Below are 26,201 nucleotides of genomic sequence, written 5' to 3'. Positions count from 1 at the left end.
AAAGAATTTGGTAGCAACTACTCTGAGAAAATACACTTTTTTTTTTTTTTTTTTTTTTTTTTTTACAGTAATACAACACTTTTTCAGAGAGTCACCTCAGTTATAGAAGTGTCTTTTACCGTTTCTATGAAGATCCACTAACATTTTACAAAGTTGTTTACCTCCAAAAATAATTTACTCATTTGTGCATTTGTACACCAATGTCCAATGTCTAAACAGAATGCAAAGCCCACTTGTACCTAACACACTATGTCTAAACAGTACGCAAAGCCCACTTGTACCTAACACATTGTAGCCCCTTCATCAGTCCCATATATCAAGCAGATGTAATGCACGCAGCAGATTTGAAGATCTGGAATAATTTCAACTTCACAAATGAAATAAAATGCATATTCAAGAACAACTATAACATAACAAGAACACAAAAAAACTCCTATTTGCTACGAAAAATATATTCCCCACTTATTAGATCACATTAAGAAGCCTTTTTACAAATATTTATAACATTTTAGTGGAAATTAATACAAATTTCTCATTTTCAGTGCAGCTAAGAAGCTTTTTACAGCTTTCCTCCATAAGAAATAGCATGTGCAGGTTTTCCTTAGTGCAAAAAACCTGGCAGTCTTGCACAATTATTTTGACTGAAAATAATGGAAATGTATCCATGTAATCCAAGAGCATCAGAGAATGAAGGAGCCATTCAGAGACAAGTTCTCCAGGAAGAATATATAAAGGCCTTTTATGGGAGATGTACTATGTTCTAAGTGGCAAAACAACACAGAATCATAGAATTGCTCAGGTTGGAAAAGACCTTAGAGATCATCAAGTCCAACCACAACCCAACCATACTACCCTAACTCTAACAGCCCTCAATTAAATCATGTTCCTGAGCAACACATCCAAACAGTTTTTAAACACATCCATGGATTGTGATTCAACCACATCCATGATGAGCCTATTCCAGTTTTTAACTACCCTTTCTGTAAAGAAATTTTTCCTGATATCCAACCTAAACTTACCCTGGTGCAACTTGAGGCCATTTCCCCTCGTCCTATCACCTGTCACTGGTTAGAAGAGACCAGCTCCATTCTTGCTGTAAACACCTTTCAGATAGTGGAATAGAGGAACAAGTCGCCTTTTCCCAAGACTAAACAGCCCTAGTTCCCTCAGCCTCTCCTCCTAGGGCTGATTTTCCATGTCTTGCACAGGGACAGGATGAGTTACCTAGTTCTGCTCACCCCACCATTCCTGATACAAGCCAGGATGCCATTGGCCTTCTTGGCCACCTGGGCACACTGCTGGCTCACATTCAGCCGACTGTCTATCAGCACACCAAGGTCCCTTTCCATCAGGCAGCTTTCTAGCCACTTCTCCCCAAGCCTGTAGGGTTGCTGTGACCAAAATGCAGGACTGAATCTACCTACAGTGAACAGCAAGGACCTACAGGTGAAGGACTACAAATGAAAAAATTATAAATCCTTATAGAAATCAAGTGATGCTAAAGGCCTCACTCAGCAACTCAACATGGTTAAGCCTATGATTCTAATGGTTATGCATTTTCTGATCCTTCTAGTTATCAGTGACAGTAATACCCTGTGCCGTGGTACACAACACACACCTGTAATATACTTATTCTGAAACATTTTTGTTATTTCTGAAACATATATTTGATGGTGAAGACAACATTGACTTTTGAATAACTAAATTTTCTAAATGAACATCTCACGAGCTATATTACAGAAGGATAAATGGGGAAAAATCATAAAGAAAGAACAGTTGCTTGGTCCATTATTTTTAATGGAAAAAAAAAAAAAATCCTTCATAAATAAAGTTGTATTTCAAAATCAGTGTCAATGGTAATAAACAGAAATAAATAATGCCTTGAAAGTGCATCCAAATATGCACACATATCCTCACTCATTGTTGGCAATGTATAAAAAACCATCTGTCTTTTGCTGCAGTGGGAAAAAAATACTTCTTTAATATTCACAGTTTCTTAAATATCTTAAGATGAATTATGGATCTGCTATGTCACAGAGGAAATAAGGTAAAAATTTTAAGAGAGACACTAGACACCAAATCACTGAGTGGACAAGAAACATCTACTGCCTACTCAGTAAAAATGTCAGAAAATTGTCATTTTCTGATTACTTTGGTAAACCTATCTCATAATTGAATGTAAGAGACTACAGGAACATCCAGTGCCTGGGATAAATTAAAAAACAGAATTCTATTTGGACCATTGTTTTGCAGCTGCTATAGAAATAAAAGTCCATAGCAAATTCTGTGAATAGTTTATGGAATGGATAAGAAGGTCTGAGATATGATAGAAATTAATCTATGAAAAAACAATGAGATGAACCTACAGTTTTTTTACTAGTACAAAATGACTTCCACACCTTATCACAAATACACTCCTTAGCAATTATTTGGTTTCAGCTTCAAAGGCAGGCAGTAGCAGTAGTATAAGGTACAAAATTGTCTACATATGAAAGTATAGTCCAACTTGTAATAGGATTATAAAAATAATATATGAAGGAGTTTGATCAGGAAGTGAAAAAACTAAATTAAATTGGACTGAGAAATATGGTTTATTTCCCCTTGCTGGAAATTAATATAATGCCGGTTATGTTAAGAACACCACTTTTAACTCAATCTATTATTTTAATTAATATTTCTGTACTGTTTCATTTTCAGCATCATGCAACAACAACACAACATAATATAACATAACAGACAATAATAATAATACATGTATATATTATAATAATATAAATACAGGGAATGTTACTATATCATATATTATAGCATATAAGTATAATAATAGATATATGTAGCTGCACCTATAAATGTATATAAAACCACGTGGATCTATTTATGGAGTAGTCTAAGAGGGATTGCCCTCTTAGGTCCTAAGAATCTATTCGTCTGTCTGAGGGACTGAACATACACCTTACAGGAAAACGCTCTCAACATTAAGCAATAGGTTGTGCTATGCAATTACTTTTAGACAATCCTGTTGATGTTACTGTAATTGCAATATATCTGTAATGTTTAGATTCATATAATATATTTCAAGTAGTTAAGTCAGACAGGGAAAAAAATGTGGAAGACTTTAACAAATCCCATATTTGAAACTGAACTTATAAGTCAAGTATTAGGATGTAATATTTGACTTTTTCTTGTTTTTGGGCTCACAGCTCACCAGAATTGAAACAGCATGAATAGGGGAGACTAGTAAGGACCTTCCCTTTATCCTCTCCTTACCTCATTATTTTCTGCCCACACACACTTGTGCCTCTGTTTCATGACTGTGTTCTGCCTGTGTACTTATGAGTCATTACTTGCTAAGGGGTAAAATTAGAATTGTTTGTAAGCACGACAAAGCAGGAAAGTCAAAATGATGATGCAGATAAAAAGCATCTCAAGCACCTCAAGCCTAGTAGCAAGGGCACTGGTTGCAAAGACACTAATTCTCTGTTGCTAGCTTACTTACTCTTTTGTTTCAAAAAAAGTTATTTTATATATCACTCAGTGTGTTCTGTCACAGACATCAAGGAAAGGGTTTAAAATTAGATCTATCGTGTTAGCCCTATTGTTGAAGACTGGATGAAAAGAAGAAATTCCAGTGTGGTTATGCTCTGCGCTGTTTCAGTTCAGAAAGGTGTAAGTCATGCCTGTCACATCACAGGTGAACTTGAGAAGTCCAGAGCACATCTAACCAGGTAACCATGACAACTACAACCATTGCTTTTGCAAAGGATTTTTTTTTATTGTTGTTGTTTTTTCAGAATATTCATATTTTTTAGTTTTTTTTCAGAATATTCATATTAAATTGGCTACTAGTAGACAAAATTCTCTATACATACGTATGATATCTGCCAGACAGACGAACGGTGTGTTTCAGTAATATACCTTCTGGTTAATTTGTTATTACAATTTCAGACTATTTTTAATAAGGTAAAAAAAAAAAAAAAAAAAAAAAAAAAAAAAAAAAAAAAAGATCTGTTTATATGCATGTGCCATACTATGATATCCAAAAATATACATATGTGCACGTTTACAAAAGAACCGACTTACATGTGATTATGGTAGTATGGCAGTATTAAAACATCTACTATGTGAAGAATGATGCGACCTAAAATTCACAAGCAGCCTTGCACTGTGAGCAACTACAGACTGCTTTGATTAGTAATTTTCAATAGGCTATCATGTTTGCTTTGCACAGATTTTTAATTGCATGCATACCATGCCCCACAAAAGTCCACATGGGCCATAGGCCCTTGAAGCGATGCTACTTCAGAACTGCTTCAAAACAACATGTTAGTTTATTAGTGGAATCAAGCTGTTTTGAGTTTCAAAAGGGCACAGAAAAAATGCGTAACGCTTCACAGTCTGCAGTACTGCAAAAGAGCACCTACTGAGAAAGCTAACAATAATTGAACATTATTTTTTAACAAAGGAAAAAAGGACTAAAGAGATTAATCCTTAATGTTTTTCATATACAGAACCATCTCCAAAATTTGATATGCACCAGCATAAATGCAAATACAAATGCTAGAAAAATAGCAAAAAAAAAAAAAAAAAAAAAAAAGAAAACTTTAAAAACTTTAAAAAGCCACCCTGGTTGGTAGTTCACATTTTCAAATATGCATACAGTTTGCACAGGGATTTTTTCCTTCAATATATCTCCTGATATTTTTTTTTTCCTTGAAGAAAGAGAAACTAATCTGAAGGTGAAGAAAAAGTAGCATCATTCGCTCCAAAAGTAACATCTCCTATTTATCTAGTTGAAAACTACAATAGGTACATAGAGCATAATAACACTATTTGATTACAAAAATTTTCAACTACAAGATACTACTTTTCAATGTAGTCACCACTTTTAGCTATGTATTTCCAGCAGCCATGAACAACAGCATGCATGCCGGGCTCATAACAATCAGCATTAACAGAGGTGACCCACTGCTTCACAGCTTCTATGATGCTATTATTGCTGAAATGCAGCACCCATTGCCTCACTGTGCTCACATCCACTGGTTTATCTCCACAAACATTCAGCAAGTATTAATGAATGTCAGCGGGTGCTATTTTTCCACATAGAGAAACTTAAATGATACACCTTTGTTTCAAAGGCACTTCCATGTCAGACACCACTGTGTAAGGCTGCCCCTCTACTGCCCTCTGTCACACAACAACAAAACGCAACAGAATATTGGTGGGAAGGTTCAACCTCTACTGTCATACCACCAACACTGATCTCTGATCTCATGGGTTGACAAAATAAAATAGGAGGAATTAAGTTTTTAGCAGCTCTCAAAATTAAAGAATGCGGATTTGACTGAAAATAGCTTACTTACACAATCAAAATTAAGGAGGTAGATCACAATGATTTTAAAGGCATTTCTGTTTTTTACGGATGGAGCAGAATTAATACCAGAGAATGTATGCATCCAAGATATAGCAATTATACCCAAAAATGTATATTAAACACATTACTCCATTAATGGATATAAACTCCTAACCTTTATCATTGCACTTGGTTCTTACAATCTTTTTAAAATTTTCATATGAAGCAATACAAAATCTTATTTTAAATTGTCACCAAACTGACAGTTCTCCTCCTAATCACCTACAGCACTGTCTAGAAGAACAAAGAATATTTCTCATTATCTTCCTTACATGAATACCCTCACTGTGCTGCCACTGATGTTCATTTCTCAGGGACTCATTTCAAGTCTGAAGGGCCGGAAGAAATACACATGTAAATGTCACTACTTTTCCAATGTTCTGTTTTCTCAATGAACCAGCTTGGAAGCTGTAGTTTCTGAAGACAATGGGAAACACAGTGACTTAGACTAGAAAATGTTGCCTGTCATTTAAAACTTGTTTGAAAGATAAATTAGCTATAAAAAGAGAATGCAAAAAGGCTTTGCCAAAATTAGTGTCTGACCCATCCACTAAGCCATGACAAAAATAAATAAAAAAACCACAGTCAAATTTGCAAGTGGTAAACGTTTTTGATTGTATATCCTTCAATTAAAAGGAAATTCAAAATCTTGGAATTGTACAAACATGTAAACGCATTTCATAAGTAGACTGTCATATGAAGTACAATCTCCTGATAAAGATAAAGTTAAGAGCAGCCAGAAAAAAAGACAAGAGCATATAAAAATTATCATGTTGCACAAGCATTCCGCATCTTTAGATCTCAGCTCTGAGAGACATCACCAAGGGCAGAAACAATAAAAGCTGTTGCTCAAGTACCAGGTCTGTGGTACAAGACTCACTGCCTGAGAGAGAGATTCTGGAGGAGGTAAAGAAGGATTTGCAGCTTCAGTGTAATCTTTGTTATTGCAGTAACTTAAGACCCTCAACTTCTTCAGGGGAGCTGCTGGATGAAACACGTGAGTGATGGCTCAGCGGCTCTAGCAAAAACAGCCAAGCACCCTCCCCGCTGCACCCATGCAACACAGCAAAGAGCATAATACGAGAGCAATTGTCTGAGGGTAGTTGTCTCTAAAAAGCTTTTATGGACTCTGTTCCAGAACAGAAAGAAATCCTCTACGTTGAGAGGAAATTTTGACAAGTGAATGAGTTGTCAGAGCATTTGATCAGGCTCTGAAACAGATGAATAACCAGCATCTATTTATAATTTCATCACTTTATTACACAGAAATAACTAAAGAGATGTCTTACACAAAAGACAAGCTGTATCCTTCTTTCAGGCTTAGCAATTTGGCCTCAGTTTAGTTTTGGATCCCACGAATTGAAAAAAAAAGAGAAAAGAAAAAAAAATCGAAGCTCTTATCTTGAAAGACAGAAATGCACTTTGAACAAAACTGAGAACACCTAGCAGTGAACAAAGGGGCAAGCCCCTGTCACTACCTTTGTGCTACAGAAATTCTGATGGTGTTCTTTAACAACAAAACGGATTTTTGCAGCAGTGGTTTCCAATACAAGCACAAAATGCACTTTTTTCTTTCTTTTTTTTTTTAACTGCACCTGAAGGAGAAAAATACAACGAAAAAATTCACTATCAGTTTTTTGGAAGAGCATAATGAGCAATGTTGGTAAGAATGATAGAAAAGTTATATGCCAACTATTCTAGAAATTATCTGCTTCTTCTATGGTCATATGTAAAATGTAATTTTTAAAAAATGAAAAATAAATATATATTAATTTATACGATGCATGTGTGTGAGTACCTGAAGATGATATTTAATGCTTAGGTGTGCATGACAAGGAAACATTCATTGCTGGCATGTTAAAAGGAATACTTTTTACCAAGTGATAGCAAGACAAAAAATTCTGGTTTACATGTGCTACTATTACAGTTGTTTTATAACTTTATTCAGCTACAGACAACCTCACACTTGTTTTGGCTTCTACAGTTTCCAGTCTGGATGCTATTTTTCCCTACATGGGAAGTCTTCTATTTTCTATTATCCTGTATTTCTATAAGAGCAGTGAGGGGTTTCTCAGCTTTCACTTGCACTCCCTCAGCGTGAAATGCCTCTGGTCAAATGCGAGACATCCCCGCAAATGGTTTTCATTCTATAATTGGCATGTATCTTGCACTTGTGACAATACATTCTTGTAATGTAATAATTAGTTCTGTATGTAATGCTTCCATAAAAAAATGTAAAAAAGAAAAACAAGACATTTACTTAAAAATAAACACAAACCACTATTCGGTGTATACTTGTAATCACAACTATACATTCCTTTGGAACACCTGAAATCCAGAAACTGTTTATAATAAATTTTGAGATCACAATTGGAAAGCAATCAGATATTTCAGAATATTCTCCTCCAGACTTAACTGTAAATGACCAAACAAGCACCTATAACTAGAACTTGAAAGAAAGCTTATTCCACAAATGGAATGGAACAGCGAGAATTTCAGCAATTGCTTGCTTTGACATTAGTAATATTAATATTATTGGAGACTTTCAAAAGAAATTATTGAACAAAGGTTTCACCTTAAAAAAAAAAAAATCAGCTTAAAACTTCATCAACATATGTCAAAAATTCAACAAAGGAGAATTCTTGTTAAGAATAAGCATTTGACAGCTTTATAGGTATGTGGCCTGGCGTAAAATAAGCAAATAAATAGATAGATAAATAAATAAATAGTGATGCAAGTTCTCACAAATGGATTAACTCATCCACAGAAATAATACCTGCATTTTCTGTACCAACAGTTTGTAATGTCTTCATTGACCATTTCTTAAATGCCAGTTCACCATCTGTCCTTTCCAATGAGCTGTTATGTTGTGACTGCTGTTGGTCTTCATCTTCGGCAACAAATGAAATTACACCTAAAACAAATAGATAACAGATGTCAGATTAGCTGGGGCATTAGCTCTGTAAAATAAAATGCCAGACACCTCTGAGTATTTCTTTCTAACATAAAATGAAGTAGAACTTCTAACTCCAGCTGTCAGCCATCCAATAATAAGTTATGGTAATAAAGAACACGGCTTGAGTGAGTCCAAGGAGATCAACCATTTTTCTCCCCATAAGGTTTTTCTACTTACCTGAAATAAAAACTACAAACATGCTTTTCGAAGATGATCAAATATAGCAGACAATACTAATATCTTTATTTCCAGTGTAAATTTCTATGCATAGAAATTTACTTCTGAGGTGGAGGTTCTTTTCAGATTACAGTAGGCCTCATTCTATTGCAGTAAAATAATAAATGTAAAATATTTCTATCATATCCTACTGTACCATTTGTAAGGTAAAATCAAGTATTCATGGAAGAAAAAATAATCAGAGATTGTAAGGCCGAGATTTCTAAATCACAATGAGATACCTCTTCAGTTAAAAGTATAGATTAATATTTGATACTATAAAACATAATATAAAATCCAGTATTTCCTCAATTCCTTTAAACAATATTAACCTCATTTGGGAAGGTTTAAAATACCAGCTTTACATAAGTAGGTTTTGCTTTTTGTATTGTATGCTTCTGACATATAACAAAATCCTCACCACTGTTTGGAAATGCTGCATATCATTGCTATCTTATCTAAATGAATGTCACCCAAAATTTGAGTACAATCTGCAGAGTTTCAATACTGAAGTAAATAGGTCTCACAGGTTTAATTCCTGCTTCATATGTATGATGAAAAACTGGCTCAAGGAGGTGATTATTTTATGATATTATAAAGTGAGAAATTTTCCCATTCGTGATCCTTAGAATTTATGCAAAAGGGTCTCTCAAAGCGAATTTATGTAACTACTTCTTCTTACAGGTTTTGGAAAATTATTCATAGCAAAGCTCTATTAATTTGAAAAGGAGAACTGATATAATTTTACATGAGTCTCAGAAAATAAATAAATAAATAAATAAGAATACCTATATTTAATGGTATTTTTTTCCACTTTCAGCTTAGAGCAGGGTAGACGGGAGGTAATGAATGATCTGTGGTTTTGTCACTAGTTGATTTTAATACTTAACTGGAAGGAATACATTAAGTTTAATCAGGGAGCTGCTGCATTCTCACGCTCCTGACTTGATTTTCTATAATGTGCTCCTCCTTACTATAGTATCTAAGCACAGAGAAGTTGCAGATTATGTTTACAAAACTATTTGGTATTTGGCACCTTAGAGGAGCAGAAATAATAGCTGAGTTTACATTACCTGCAGGTACATATAAAAGAAGAGGATAAGCCCCAAAGTCAAGCAAGGTTTACATGGGGCCTGAGAAAGGGGATAGCAGTTAGGAACAGAGACAGCACCTCACTGGTTACAGCTTCTGGCTTAGAAATACACTATGACTATACCACTGGAAACTGATCAATATTCCTGTACATAGACTGGCTTATCTAAGGGTTATTTACAGTCCTTGACATTTACCTTATTCAAACATTTTTGCAGAGGGCCGCATTCATAAAAATCCTTCCATGTATCACTGAATTTAAGGAGATCATTTTTTTATAAAATAGCCTCAGTTAACAGTCTTTTTAAAAGTAGTGAGGATGAAGGAGGAACAGAGAGGAGGAGAAAGGAGAAGAAAGAAGAGAGGTTAGAAAGGAAAGACAGAAACAAGGGAAAAGAGAGAGGTGAGGGGAGTGGAAGAGAAGAAAGAGTGTGCACTTAAATCCAGAAAAAAAAAAAAAAAAAACTAATGTAATTTTAAATTATATATTAAGCTTCTAGATTTTATTCTTTTGTTAATAAAAATCTGTTATCCCAATGGGAAATATATATACTAAATATATATGTTTAATGGATCTTATGAAAAACACTGATAAGCTGATCTACTTCACACCTTAATAAATAAACCTAGTACAACTGTGGTCTAATGCAGCACAGTATTCAAAAGGAAAAAAAAGCAAGCAAAAAGATTATTTTTATCATTAATGTTCATTATGATCCTAAGGATTAATACACTTGAGATGTCAATAACTATAAAGAAAAGAGCAAAAAGAAGATAAGCTATAGTTTTAAACTTGATTACAATATTTGAGTATGTTCTGAAACACACTAAATTTATACATCCTAAAACCTCCTTACAGTAATGAATTCTTTTTTTCACTTCATTTTAAAATATAATCAATTTATTTCTTACAGTCCTTTATTCCATTCACAGAGGGGTGTTTTCTTCACCAATAGCAAGTATTTGAGAATATTATATAGTGTATATGTGTGCTTGAGAGAGCAGGACAAGTGCTCAGGGCTAGAATTTTTTATTTCACCTGTAACTAGATGTATAGAAAAACAAACAAACCTGTTTTAACTCTGCACTAACCACGAACTCAGAAGTACTGAAGCCATTGACTGAAGAATTCGGAATATCTGTGGCAAATCTTGCAATGTTTGAGAAATTCCAGAACTGTAAATTGCTAACACACCAAGAAGTGGTAGAAGAAGTATAGTAACTGCAAACATTGAATTGGTCAACCACTGTGCAAATAAGCCAGCAATGGCATAATTGAAAAATCAGTGAAGAATTGTGCTGTAATTGCCAACATTCTGTTTTCTTTCCTTGCAGAAAACAGATCTCATACAAACATAATTAATAAAATTGAGTATAAAGTCTTGATCAGTAAACTGGATTGATGGGAAGTATTCAGATTTCTGCAGGGTTATCAATTATATCTGCGCAAGCAGATTCACTGTAGATGGCATGCATTCTCAAACTGCATTTATCTGCTATCTTTAAAATATTCATAAATTGTCCATCACTTTCATGGGTGCAAAAGTATCAAGTGGCTAAAACCTATTTCAATTTTTTATTGGGGAGAAGAAAAAAAAAAAACTGCTGATAAAAACTGCAAATAACAAAAAATGTGTATTAATATTAAATCATGTATTGAAAGTACTATCCTAATCAATAACATGCTCTTTATGAATTTAGTCTTAAATCTCAGTTAAGATCAATTGTTTTCCAAAGATGTACAGTGTTGTACTAAGAAAAATGCTCTCCTTGTTCAGAAACAAGTGGTGCAATCCAGTGACCACCATTATGCATGAGATTAAAATTGCTGATACTAAATAAACATAGGAGTTTACTCAAATCAGGAGCTGCCAAAAATTCTAAACAAAAAAAAAAAAAAAAAAAAAAAAAAAAAAAGAAGTTTGCAGGCTAGGGAAAAAGTGCTTTATACAATGCAAAAAAATATCCTTAGCAATCTTATCAACCACTTAGAAATACACTGGAAAGGTGCAGAAACACTGCAACAGAAATTATAGATTCAAAACAATAAGTCAGCATAAGCTTGGCTCATATATTACGTAAGCTTCTTGCTTTGATTCATGAATTTTTAGTCTTTTGACAGTTTATGCCTTTGCCCACAGTGTCATTCTACAAAACCTACTGTAGCTTACACTTCTTCAGTAAGGTAATATATTGTATATTTATGTCTCACTGATGGTGCAAGGCAAAACATCAGTGTGTTTTTTCTTCTAGTTCTGACCTCTCTGTCACACGTATTATAATACAAGGAAACTTGCCAAAATATCATAGTTGACAATTTTTAAAGCATACTATGAAAACAATACTTAGTGTATTTAACGCAATTCTCAACATGGAGAATTCCATACCATAGAAAGAAATTGACAATATTATTTGTTTTAAGCAGCAAAATAAGGGAAAAGTGATTCATAAAACCAGAAAGCTCCTTTCTACAGGCTAGTTAATTGTTACATACAAAAGAGCACAGACAAGAGTTGTATTTTGCAAAAGAAATAATGAAGTACTATGAGCTTTGGTCTCTTCTGGATATTCTGTGGAAAGAAATAAAAAGATTTAAAAGACAAAGTAATATGTAGAAGGTTCTTTTCAGACCTAAAAGAAATTGCTCTACTACCTAGGAAACAGATTGGTGAACAATTTTATTTGATGCAAGAACATTTCATGAGATGTTTATTCGTTATTATTTCTGCACTAGAAACCTGTCACATAGTTACAAACTGGCTGTAGCACAAAATATTAGCTCTCTATTGAAATCCTTCAAATGGACTTCTGAAAAGAAGTAGGCCCACTTTTCGCTTAGCAATCATAAGAGAGCAAAAAGGGAAGAAAAATAAGTATAATTGTGCTGCTACATAATTTTGTAATGAAAAAGACTTTGAATAAAAAGGAAAGAGAAAAAAAAAAAAAATATTTTCTCAGTACAACAATTTCTATGGCAAAAGCTCCTTCGTAAAATTCATTTTAGTATGACAAAAACATCATTAAAGAATACCAAGGTTACAAAGTTTTATACGTACATTTTGGAGAGTTCTAAACTTGAAATCACTCAACAGTTTTATGACAAAGTCTACAACTGAATATCCAACTAGCTGTTCTCTTTCCCTATAGGGTAAATTTCACTCTTTCTATAGGTATCTTTTGAGCCTTCTTTTTATCCTCAACATTCAACATACTTCCCTCCAAACAAATTCATCAAACTGAAAATGAGTACCTTCATTTTAGGTTACTTAGTGTTACCTGTAGTATTTTGCACCTAGGAGCTACTAAGATTCCTGAATCCTAATTAATTACCAATTGAAACACATCCAATCTGGGACCATCACAGTTCACACAGGCAACTGAAAATCCCTACAAGAGCCAAAAATTTGTATTTTTCACAGTTCAGACATTTCCATATGTAAAAATTCTGCTTTGGGGAACAAATGTGACTTCTAGCAATTGCACAGTTTGAAACAGATTGACTTCCATTCCACTTGAATCCCCAAACTAGTAAGCTCTTCCTAAATGGTGTTACCTTATATGGAACATTTGGCAGTTTATATTAAACCTAACACTGGAGATCAAAATCATCTTCCGCCTTTCAAATCTACAAACAGGGGCCTTTCTTCCCCACCCCTATACAGCAACTGAATGATTTAAGCACATTTAAAAATTTCTATGATGTAACTGAAACTGCTTCTGCTCCAGGGGAAAAATGAATGTGATTTTTTTCAGGTAGTGATTAAAGCAACCTTTGAGCCAGGGGCTGAATGGCAGATAACTGGGCTCTATGTCTTTCATAAATTCACTTCATCCTCCTATCGTTATTTTACAGCATAAAATACATGAACTGTTCACTGAAAAAAAAAAAGAGCATGTGTGACTACCCAGCTTTTGAGCTATTAGCTTTTCTATCAGGTTAGAGACACCGACTGTTCTCTTTTTCTGTCATTGAACATGTAATACTTCCAAGTATAATGGAAACCATTGTGGCAGAAGTTAGGTATGACAGAACAGAGGAGATAGCGGTTCAAGTATGCCATCTCTTTCCACTTAGAAGGCATGGCTTTTAACAGCTGCCACTGAACTATTGTATGATAGTTTGCTTGGAATCTCTTATACTGAAGCTTTCAGGACTTATAAAAGAATTGTGGATTTGCTAAGCCATAAGTAAGAATAATCCTAAATCTTTAAACCCTAAGGAAAAGACATATGTTAAAGTACAGTGTAAGTGTACACTCAGTATTTCCTCATGAATAGTTCTGATGGTCAAAAATTCAACTGAAAGCTGACTCCAAGTCAGAGAAAATGAATTTTTACTCAGGGCTACATTCTAAGCAAGAAGTTACTGAAGCTTTCTTGTGGCACTACACCAAGCTTTGATGCAAGTATTTAAAAGCACTGTCATGAAAGTAATGCCTCCTGTTTCATGATGTTAGGTAAAAATGTTCGAGGCTAGTTGGTAGTATGGCCATAGAGGTTGAATCTTCACACCAATACCATTACATTTTTGTTGTCATGTGACTTGTTGTAGCAGAGCAGCAGCATGACATGGAAGTGTGGATGAAGCAACAGTGTGTCACTGAATTCAGAAAAAATGGCACACATTGACATTCAGTAGCACCTGCTGAACATTAATGGAGACCAAATAATGGACATGAGTGAGCACAGAGAGGCAGTGAGTCTTATTTAATATTTTGTCTTTAACATATTTTTAAATGGATACTTCTTTTAATAATTCAGACTTAATCATTTAAACATTTTCAAATGATAACTAATTTCTACAATTCCACTTTCTCATTCTTTACATCATGATATAAGAAGCAAAATAATGAGAATGAGGCTGTACAATCATACTTGTAGAGTAGGAATTGTGGCAATTAGTTTTATAATTTGTGAGGAAAGAAATTATGGGAACAGAGGAGATCATATTTTCCTTAAAATAACAGAACAGTGCTCAGGAAACCTAGATTTGGTCTACTTCTTAACCAAAAGCATTCTAAGTATTGGGCAAATATCTTAATCAAAACTGATCAGTGTATAATCTTGACATTTTGGTTTGCTAACTGCAAATTCTTTCTGCTAACTTTTTGAAAAGTTGAGACTAATGATTGCTGTTTTCTCAACATCAAATGATAATTGTCTTGTCTTTAGGAATGCACATCTAATTTATTATTTTGACTGTTTTATTTTCTGGTATGTAAAACATAGGTAATACTAGCATCTCTATACACAGATGATTTGTGAAAACATATAGGTATCTCTGAAAGCACTATTTCCTATAGAATCATAGAATCACAGGGTTGGAAGGGACCTACAAGATCTTCTAGTCCAGCCGTCCTCCCATTACCGTAGTTACAACAAACCACTAAACCATCTCTCGTAGCTCCTCATCCAGACACTTGCTGAACACTGCCGGGGACAGTGACTCCACCACCTCCCTGGGCAGCCATTCGAGTGCCTGACTGTTTGCTGACAGAAAAAGTTTTTCTCTGCCTTTAAATTACTGGCTCTAGTCGTGCTTAGAGAACTACAGCTATTCATCATTTTCTGAAAAAAGCACTTGTTGGTAATTCGAACATATGAATTCCTATCGTGACAATTTCCATGGGACCAATTGAGGACATAAAGTTTCACATATGTCAGCATTATTTAAGTAGTCAGTCACATTTTCATTAGTAATAGTTTCACAACTAAAAGTATGACCCAGATTAAAAATCAGTATTACCAGTAATTATATTGTTACTTTCAGGAAAAAAGGTCAAGTTGAACAGAAAACACTAAATGTAAACAGACTTAGTCTTTAACTCACAGGGATTTTGTATATTGGAGTTCTACATTTTACCTTGAAAGACTCCTCGTCTCCATGGAGATACACTCAAACTGTACGGAACTATGTCACCTGGATCCACGGTATGAACTGGTGCACCACCCACCATTGAAAGATCTGAAGATACCTGGTAAAGAAAATACACAAAAAAAAAAATGAACAACCAAAAGTAAGTTACTATGGTATGAACACTATAGATAAAACTATCCATTTTACTTGCTTTGAAATGTAGCATATGATATAAAATCTGCTATTGGAAAGCATATGTCTTTATACATATGAAATGAACACCTATAGTAAGAGACAGCATCATACATATAATCATGTATCAGATACAGATCATGCCAAGTAAATTCAAGTAAAGTACTTCAGGCCACAGACGTACTTGAATATTATTTAAATAGTACTGACATAAATATTTCATGTATGTTTTCTTTAGAAGTGCAACAGTGAACTTCAACACTTGTGATTTAAATTTTTGGAGCAAAGCAAAATCTGAGTGTTGTTTTAACACCAACTGCTACATCGTAAGTGATATTAAATCATAATTTTAGCCGTTGTATTTTATAAATGACATTTATGCAACGTCATTTGTAACAACAATTTGAACAATTAAATTACTGGTGCAATTTTCTTACACTAAATTTTAGATTTTTTTAAACTTCAGTGATTATAGAAATGTAGACTGAAAGTATTTTTAATTGTATTTCATTTCTTTATCCCCTATAGTTTTGCTACAGAAAGACTCCATGATCAGCTCCTTGTTGATCTTAAATTTAAGTATGAGACACAGCAAAGCACAATTAATGATAATCTGTCCTATTTACTTGTGCAGAAAGACAGCAAATGGACTGCATGAATGGTTCTGCTTAAATCCCCTATTCTGTTATTCTTTCCACTGGAGCAATCTGGTTTTGGTGACAATGTTTTAAATTGATACTGCTATTTCCTGCACTGAACACCTGACAACAAGTGAGGATTTTCCAGATATGGAGTCCTTTAAAAAGTATTTTGAGGATATGAAGCAGTACTGTAGCATGCTATAGTTTCCTAATACACTAAACAACAGCATTATTTCATGCTGTTTAGGTGAATTTTAAGCAAAACCATAGTTTAAGTCAAAAACACTTGAGGTTTTTTTAACCAGATTATATTTCATTCATGTTAACAGCCAGATTGTCAAGTATTGAATTGGAAGACCTGAATAACAATAAAAGTATTAAAAGCATGGACAACTTCTTTTTTAGTCCTTAGTTACCTTTCTCTTTTTTTAGTCAAAATGTTTAGTTCATATTTTCTGTAGGAGAAAAAAAAAAAAAAGAAAAAAAAAAAAAAAAAGAACAAACTACCAAGTTTATCTTGTCTTCTCAAGGGCTTTCCTTCTATGAGATATTTATATTAATAAAATATTTTTCAGAAAAGTATGGCATAACAAGGACAGGCAGAAAATAAAGCTATATTTTTCAAGCAGCAATTATCAATGAAAATCTAGCAGGCTCTCAAAATAGACTATTGAAAGTCATGGAAAAACTGCCAACTATGGAATGATATTTTATTTGGACTTTTCCTTATTCTATGATTCTATATTCTTTTTAAAATAATTCTTCAGTCTCGTGACAAATGAACTTAAACAAAATATTAATATTCTAGTGTGAATAAAATGCATTTTAAAATGCTCAGTGTGGCAATTCTGCAAGCATTCTGTATCAGCAGAAGGGAAATTATTTCTATCTAAATATTTAAAATCAAATTATTTTAGACAATATGCTGCAGAAATTGCATCTTATAAATTAAACATCAATTTGCCAAAGCAAAACACAAATGTGAAATGATTTCCATCATTAGAAAATGGAATAAATCAGCAAGTAGTGGGAGATGAAGAAATGGCATGCAGTCAGTTCAGGAAGAGAAACGGTGGAAGTATAATTCATCACAGACTGAAGTCTGAGAAGAACAGGAGAGACTGTGAACATGGGTAGTTATGATGAAATAAAGGCAAATAAAGACTGGAAGACAGTGCAGCATGCAGGCACTTGTTCACTGCTGGTGAAAATGTATAGGTAATGTTGGTGACTATGTTGAAAAAACAAGTCTTGTATGTGCGAATTTTCTTTATCACATATTTTTATAGTGCTCTTTGTATCTTTTGTAGTTTCTACAGAAAGAAATAGGAAGCATTACATTCAGAGCAACCTACATATATGAAAGTATACTTTAATGCATATGAAATTTTTGTAAGAGAACAGGGTCTGCAAATAATATTGAACACTGCCAATTTTCTCCCCATCCCCTGCTGAAGGGACACAAGCAGACTTCCTTAGTTCTTGTAGACAGTAGGAAGATTGGAAGAAGTGTACATTAATTTAAAGAGCCTGCAATCTAGATAACATCAGTGATTTTCATCAATGATTCATGAGCATTTTATTGTCAAAAATCTAACTTAGCAACATTGTCTTTTAAATATTTAGTGTTAATCTTGTAAATCTTTCAAATATTCCTAGCCATAACCATTGGAAAATACATAAGGTGACCTAAGGGAAAAGACCAGAAAAAAAAAAGTTCCTCTTTGATGTTTATCCCCACTTTCTTTTAGATCTATTATCTTCAAAAAAATAATGCCCTTTTTCTTCCAAGAGTTTATGTATAAATAAAACCCTTTTGCAAATACATATCAATATTCTGCAATAATTATCATATTTAATAATAAGTATTTAACATAAATCAGGAAATAATGAAACAAATCATAAATAACAATTTTAAAAATATTTATTATTAAGCCCTTTAGAAAAATGTATAATTCCCAAGCTCCATCACACCATGGAATTTAATTCAAACAACAAAGTATAAAAGGAGTCTAATAGGCTATAATTTATTTTTTTTTTTTCACTTCTTAGCATCAGTATAGAAGATATGAATTAAACCACACGAAAATAAATTAATTCTCTTGTTTAGCTACATAAGATTGTTGATGACAAAGTACTTCAGCACTACCCAGTTTAAAAAATAGTAATAATAAAAAGTAAGAAATAACAGAAATTACTGAGGCAGAACAAAACTTTCATTCAGGAAAAGAAAAAAAAAGAAAAAAAAAAAAAAAAAAAAAAGAGGGAGAGAGATGCTTTATTTGCATATGTTTTGTTGGAAAGATAATGCACATAATTAAGAAACAGTGAAGCTGTGCAAGCAGCCCTAATATTTATCATGTAATCACTACAATTATTTCAGTGAAGGACTGCTAGCTTTCAGTAACTGCAAATTTCTTCAAATCCACACAACATATGTTCCTTTCTTTTACCACCACTACAGAAAATAAGAATTGTAGAATCCCTCCATGAAACTGAAATCTAAGTTATTACTGCAGGTTTTTTTTGGTACTGTAGAATGTTTGTTCAAATCAACTCATCTCTAAGGATTCTATTTTCAAAGGATAGAATATATATATAAATAGCATCTTGCATGCCAAGTCATTATTTGCACAGAGAGACAAAGCATAAATTGAGCAGATTTTTAGCATTAAAAATACTAAAATTAATTTATCAATCATGGATTTTTATATTATTTTCCAAGCTGCAATATTGTTATTCAAAATGAATAGGAGCAAAAAGTCATTCTCCATAATTACTGTGAAGATATATTTTTCCAGTACACAACAATTAAACATGAACAAGTTTTAAAATGTCAGCAGACATTTCAAGCCAAAGTTGGGAAAAGATGAACATAATTTAACCAAATGTACTGAAATTTCACTATCTCACTGCATAGTGCTAGACAGCAATACGTTCCAAGTTTCATTATAATAATTGTTTCTAAGACCCTTTTAAAAATGCTTACATACTAAAAGTTAATGCTCTCTGGCACTAGGCTAAAACTGGGGCTGTAACAGACATGGATTCATCTGAAAAACAGACTTTTTTCAATACTGTTTCAAGAATAAAAGATGTTTCCAAAAATGCTCCCGTTACTTTCCCTCATTGTTTTTTAGCCCACATCTTCTAAATTCCTAAATTATTAGGATTTCATTTAGTTCCCGCAATAACTTTATTTTGCACAAGCACACTACAAACTGAAACAAACAAACAGTCTGTTTCACTAAGTATACACCTCAAAGAATTCTTGCCTGTACAGATGAAGCCTGAGGCTATCAAGAATGGTACATAGTCAAGACACAATCAAGCCAGGCAAACTTGTCAAGACCACTATCCCACCTAAAGAAACATACCACACCTAAGATTTTATCACATCCTTATTTAATCAAATTATTTTGTAACTAGAAGACACACAAATGCTGCCAGCAACCACAGCTATTAATTGTTTGTAAAGTTCATCACCGCTACAAAGAATGCTTTGTCTGAGGTGAAGTCTGTTACAGAAGTGCTGTACAGAGGCACTGTGGAAAACAAACTGATTGAAACTAGGACAGATGAAAGCAGAATTGGTATGAGACAGCCAGATTTCCTCGTCATACTTAAAGAAATCTGATGAGTATACTGGACTTTCAGGAATGAAGACTTGCATGGAATGTATTCTTTTGGAATCACACATAAAGCACCACACAAAACAAATCCCAAAGGTTTAGCAGTATAATATTTCATTTTATTAAGAGATCTGTTATAATTCAAATGCTCATGTCATTGTTTCATTAACACTGGAATGATCTGAAATGGATATATAGGTGAGAGGGAAAAAAGACATTGAGGAAAAGGGGATTCTATAGTTTTTGATTATATTTTTATTCTACAATACTTTTTTATATTACTTACGGTTTGTATAAGCTATTACCCAAAAGAATAGTTAATTGAGTCTTTAATTCCTCTAGAGAGTTTACTTTGACAGTGCTAAGAAAAAAACAGTTACACTGTATGTTATTTTTTACTACAAGACCAAGACTTGAATGAATTAAGCACCTTTATAACTTAAGTTAATGTTAAAGGTGTTGTTAAAAGCAACATCAGCACACCCTTCTGTTATTTATTTCGAGTAGACAGTTTACATAAAAATCAAAAGAAAGTGGCTTAAAAAATTTTGTCATGAGACTGACAGATTAGATTTTATAAAACTACTTTGTGCTTCCTACACTTGTAGGTTGACTTAAATCTAATTTTACAGCCATTAAAGTCCACTTACAATGTAGTCACTAATCATATTAATTCAGCATCAGATAACTGTATAACTCTACGTGCAAAAATTCTTTCTGAGTGCTCTTGCTATGTTTTTTCAGATACAGTGGCAAGTTAATCATGAGGAAGTCTATTTGCTGTAATAGCCTGTCCATCAGGCCATGAAGAGCTCAGTGGCAGTATTTCAATCAGTAGAATATGGTTCATAAAATTTTCACACTTTTTCAAGGAAATTTGTGGTGAGGAAGGATGAAGGCCCGCTCCAGAAGGAAACTGGACACCTGGTGATGAGGGATATAGAGAAGGTTGAGGTGTTTGATGACTTCTTTGCCTCAGTCTTCATCAGCAAGGGCACTAGCCACACTGCCCATGTTGCAAAAAGAAATGGTAAGAACTTGGAGAAAGTACATCTGTCTGCTGTAAAAGAATATGAGGCTCAAGACCATCTAAAAAACCTGAAGGTGCACAAGACCATGGGACCTGACAATATCCATCCACAGGTTCCAGGGAACTTGCAGATGAAACAGCCAAGCTGCTATCCACCGTATTTAAAAGGTCATGGCAGTCTGGTGAAGTTTGCACTGATTGGAAAAAGGGAAATATAATCCCCATTTTCAAGAAGGGGGAAAAAAAAAAGAAAAAAAAAAAAAAAAAAAAAGACCCAAGGAACTACAGGCCAGCCAGTCTCACCTCTATGCCTGACAAGATCATGCAGCAGATGCTCCTGAAAGCCCCACTAAAGCACATGGTAAATAAAGATGAGGTGAACGGCAGTAACCAACATGGCTTCACCAAGGGCAAGACATGCCTGACAAACTTGGTGGCCATTTATGATGGAGTTACACTGCCAGTGGATAAAAGAAAAGAAACTGACGCCACCAACCTGGAATTGTGCAAAGCATTTGACACTGTCCTGCATGATTTGATGGATGGAGTGTATCCAGTATATCACTGGAAAAGGAATTGACTGGATGGGTTGTACTAAGAGAGTTGTTGTCAATGGCTAAGTGCCCAAGTAGGGTCTGGTGACAACCAACAGTCCTCAGGGATCAGTGTTAGGACAGGTGTTATTTAACATCTTTGTAGGTAGCATAGACAGTGAAATTGAATGCACCATCAGCAAGATTGCAGACGACACCAAACTGGAGCAATTGACATACTAGACAGAAAGGATGCTATCCAGAGAGACTTGAACAGGCTCGAGAGGTGGGCTCATGCCAACCTCGTGAAGTTCAACAAGGCCAAGTGCAAGGTTCTGTATCTGGGTTGGGGCTATCTCAAGCGCAGATAAGACACAGAATGGCTCAAGAGAAGCCCTGAGGAGAAGGATTTGAAAGTATCAATTGGTGAAAGATACAGCATGAGCCAACAATACGCACTTGCTGAACAGAAGGCCTATCATATCCCAGGTTTAAGAGAAACACGACCAATAGTTTTTAAGGGAGGTGATTCTGCCCCTCTACTTTGATCTCATGAGACCCCACCTAGTGTACTGCATCCAATTTGGGAGTCCCCAACACAAGAAGGACAGGGAGTTGCTGGAGCAGATCCAGACGAGAGCCACAACAATGATCAACAGGCTGAAGCACCTCCCCTATAAGGACAGGCCAAGGGATCTGGGGCTTCTCAGCCTGAAGAAGAGAAGGCTTTTGGGAGACCTTATAGCAGCCTCCCAATATCTGAAAGGCGGCCCCAAGAAAGCTGGGGAGGAACTCTTTAAAAGAGGATTTAGTGACAGGACAAGGAGAAATGGCTTTAATCTGGAAAAGGACAGTTATAGACTAGATATTAGGAAGAAATTAATTACTGTGAAGGTGGTGAGAGACACTGGAACATTTTGCCCAGAGAAACTGCAGATTTCCCCACCCTAGAGGCATTCAAGGCCAGGCTGGATGGGACTTTGAGTAACCTGCTCTAGAGAGTTGTGTTCCTGCCTACAGCAGAGGGGTTGGAACTAGATATACTTAAAGGTCCCTTTCAACTCAAACCATTCAATAATTCTATGAGTATATGGAAATTGTCTTTTTAATGACAGAAAACACGGCAGGTACTGAAAATATTTTGCATAGCATTTTGAAGGTGATGGAGACACAAAACTAGCACTTTCCAAAGGCACTTATTCCATCCACAACTCTTCTGATATATATCAGTGATTGCACAGACAAACAGCCCATATATTACTGCTGCTCCAGAAATGAGTAGTGTATATGTGTTAGATACAGTAAAGGCATCTAGTATTCAGAGAGAAGAGGACTTTCTTAATGGAGTAAAAGGAACATGTTAGAACCACCGCTTGCAACACTGGAGGCCCGGGTTTGAATCCCCCCTGTGGCACAAGTGGTAGAACTGCTGCTCTGCTACACTAGAGGGCTCGAATCCCAGGAGTTGGACTCGATGATCTCTAAGGTCCCTTCCAACTCGCACGATACTATGATATTTTCCCTCTCCCTTCTCCTAAATTTACCTTCCATTTTCAACACTTATGCAATGGTACTGTTGTTTATGTTCAAGTTATTAAATAATGATTACTGCGAAACAGGGCAGCATATATACTGAGTAATTAATATTATAATGAAATTATAGTGCTAAAATGAGCTTCTATTAAGTTAACTGTTTAATGCATTCAGTCCTCTTTTTTCCATTGCGTTATATGCTTCTAGATAAATAAATAATCCTTTATTGTGCATTTTCAAAAAGTTTGTCGGTCACAATTGCCTTATAAAGGATGCTTTACCCATTCTCCTAATAAAAATAGATAATGGTGATTACATTCTGGAATAACTGATTAAATTCTAATTTAAAGATAACTCTTGAATTTAAAATTGAGAAAATGATCTTCACTCTATACATTAGCACAAGATGCTACATGACAATTGCTAGTGAGTCCTGGAAGTGTAAATATTGTTTGCTTTGTTGAGAACACAGACTCCAAACACCTGTTTTGTAATGCTGTTTCCAAATACCCCAGCTTACTTTCCTCCAACAGCTGTTTTGCAACAATTTCTGAGTAAAGCTGTAACATACAGAGAATATATTATTCACCCTCATTAATGCATTCAAGCATGAATTTTTTATCTCCCAAAAGTCCATTATCTAACAGAGCATACACTGAGATAATCTGAAGATTCAGAGTAAGTAGGTGACCTCTAAGGTCCCTCCCAAATCAAGCCTCTCTGTGATTTTAATTTCTCCTTTAATAGTGCAAAATTGGAGACAGCAGAAAGTTTGAAGAAGGATTTGAAGAAGAAGGATGAACTTGCATCAGATCAATAGAACACTGCCACTGATACATACATGAATAAGGTGAAGAACTCTACTGATAACTGCAATTTGGAGTAAAGCAGTAGTTTTTTATACTGACAAAAAGACAGAGAACAGAAGATCATTCATTTCATAAGTCCACATTAATTAACTAGACAAATTTATCTATGAGATTACATTCTACCCTTTCTCTCCACCTTTAAAAAAATAATAATAATAAAAAAAAATTACAAAAGTATATGCTTAAATATGAAAATAATACATAAACAGAGTATATAGATTATACCCGCTCTAGATTTAAATGATATACAAACTGTCCCCAAAATTTCCCCATGTTTTTGTTGACTAACATCCAAGATTTTCTCTGCTAGAGAACTTTTTCTGCAGCTTAGAAGTAAAGTGGAAGCCATCTTTTTTCTACTGACCTTATGTACACTCTGCCTCTGCTGACATATGACATGGTGTCCTAGAGACACAGGGGAAAGGTAAAGAAAACTACTGATATACTTTTCTGAACTTCAGATTAAACATACTGACAAGAGAAAAGGTAGGGAAATTGTTCAGTTGCAGCAATATAACAGTGTTTTTTAACTAGAAAATATTTTTTGTGTAATTACAATCATAAGATATGCTTAACTAGAACAGTTGAAAATAAAAAGGATATTTAATATATACAAAAAAAAAAAAAAAAAAAAGAAAAAAAAAAAAGAGAGAAAAAAAATGAATTTTCTATGTATTTATATGTTATGTTCATCCTCTGAAATCACAAACAGCTCAGCAAGCACCTCCTGTTCCATCATCTCCATGATCCACTACCTTTCAGCAATTCCAGTTATTTATTTCCTTCTAATTTCCTTTCCCATCAGAAAATGCACAAAGTATTCCCAGCTTCCTCCAGCACCCCTGAAACAACATTTGGCAAAAGACACAAATTGCCCTAATGTTTCCAGGAGCTGCAACCACTGACTGGTCAGGCCAGCAGACTTATTAGGAACACACAGACACACAGTGAGTGCATACTGCCAAACTTTCCCATAGATGGATAATAATTTTGGGAATTCCTGTAAGATTTCAACGCTTCATAAAGACATCAGGAATGCTGTATTCTCAAACCCATTCTCTGATTTCTAAACTAATGAAATTGGCCACCGGTTTCAAACTAGTGGATGAAGAATGACAAGTTAATGAACAGTGTTATTTCAGATATGTTTGGATACATACATGGATACATGAATATTTAATAGCATACCAGCAATGGCAATAATATTGGCTACTGTAATACATAACCTTTAGGCCTATGGATAGAAAAACAGTTGTCACATTATTGCAAAGGTTTACCTTGTATGTTAACCTGTTCTTGGTATAATTGGGCACCCACAATAGTCGCTGAATAACTTGTCTCACTTGGCAATCTATTACAATATGATCCTGTGCCAGAGGTTTCTTCCCAATTCCCTTAAGGTTAAAGATGCTTTCAATGCCAGCTGTAGTATTTTGAAGAATAAGTCTTCCCTATGATGAAGAAAGAATAAAAGTTTCAGCACAGTAGAAGTCTAATTTGGCAGCCTAATGAACTGCTTCAGTCTATTATTATCAAAACCAAGCAACAAGGCAAACTTACAGAAAAGATTCCAAATGAGCTTCCTACCTCTTATGTAAATTATTATGTTAAACAGAAAATTGAAGAAACAAATCTTTTTAATTTCTCTAAATTATTAACTTTGAAAAAATAAAGCCTTTGTAATTCTAGATTTTAGACTTCTTGGCTTCTTCCTAGAAAATAAATGTAACACCCAAGAAAATATGTTCTCATCCATTCCCATTTCTCACATGAAATATAAATTTTCTCAATCATCTACTCTACCCTTCAGCTAAAATTTCCTTTGCAATTATTGATCATCAAAGGACTCAGGGCTTTTGGCTTTTAATAGTTTCATGATATTGGATTTCCAAAATGCATTACATTCCATAGGTAATTCATGCAGATAGCTGACTAATCTTTCATGGAAAAAAATTGCTTTTGTCTCTGACAATCCATAGATCTAAATTGCATCCTGCAGACAAACCTTCAGCTATCATATAGGTAAAAAGAAGTATGTATTCGGCTTCTTTTTAAAGGTACCTGTATGAGAACTGTTGAATCATGGCCTGAACCTCTGATTTACCACCTGAGGTGAGCAATGAGTCAGCTGTGGGAGTACAGGTGAAGGCAATTCACTTGTATGACTGGACGGGATGGAACCTGGCTGCACCTCTCCTAGACCCCACTTAAGGGCTGACTGCCTCAGGGGAAGGATCTCT

The 26,201-nt window shown here is 34.5% G+C and overlaps 1 protein-coding gene across 1 annotated transcript in view; it reads right to left on the bottom strand.

Annotated features, from left to right (window-relative positions):
* The window catches only part of CFAP47 (cilia and flagella associated protein 47), a 221,468-nt gene that overhangs the window by 92,998 nt on the left and 102,269 nt on the right, over positions 1 to 26,201 (bottom strand). The window contains exons 48-50 of the mRNA XM_072339839.1: positions 25,239 to 25,412; positions 15,538 to 15,649; positions 8,187 to 8,324 (exon numbers count right to left, since the gene is read on the bottom strand). Coding sequence (XP_072195940.1) covers positions 8,187 to 8,324; positions 15,538 to 15,649; positions 25,239 to 25,412 — 424 coding nt within the window. The remainder of the gene's footprint in view (positions 1 to 8,186; positions 8,325 to 15,537; positions 15,650 to 25,238; positions 25,413 to 26,201) is intronic.

Source organism: Excalfactoria chinensis, chromosome 1, assembly GCF_039878825.1.
Source record: "Excalfactoria chinensis isolate bCotChi1 chromosome 1, bCotChi1.hap2, whole genome shotgun sequence".
NCBI lineage: Eukaryota > Metazoa > Chordata > Aves > Galliformes > Phasianidae > Excalfactoria > Excalfactoria chinensis.
Note: the sequence above shows the minus strand (reverse complement) of the source record. Positions and strands in the feature narration are given on the sequence as shown.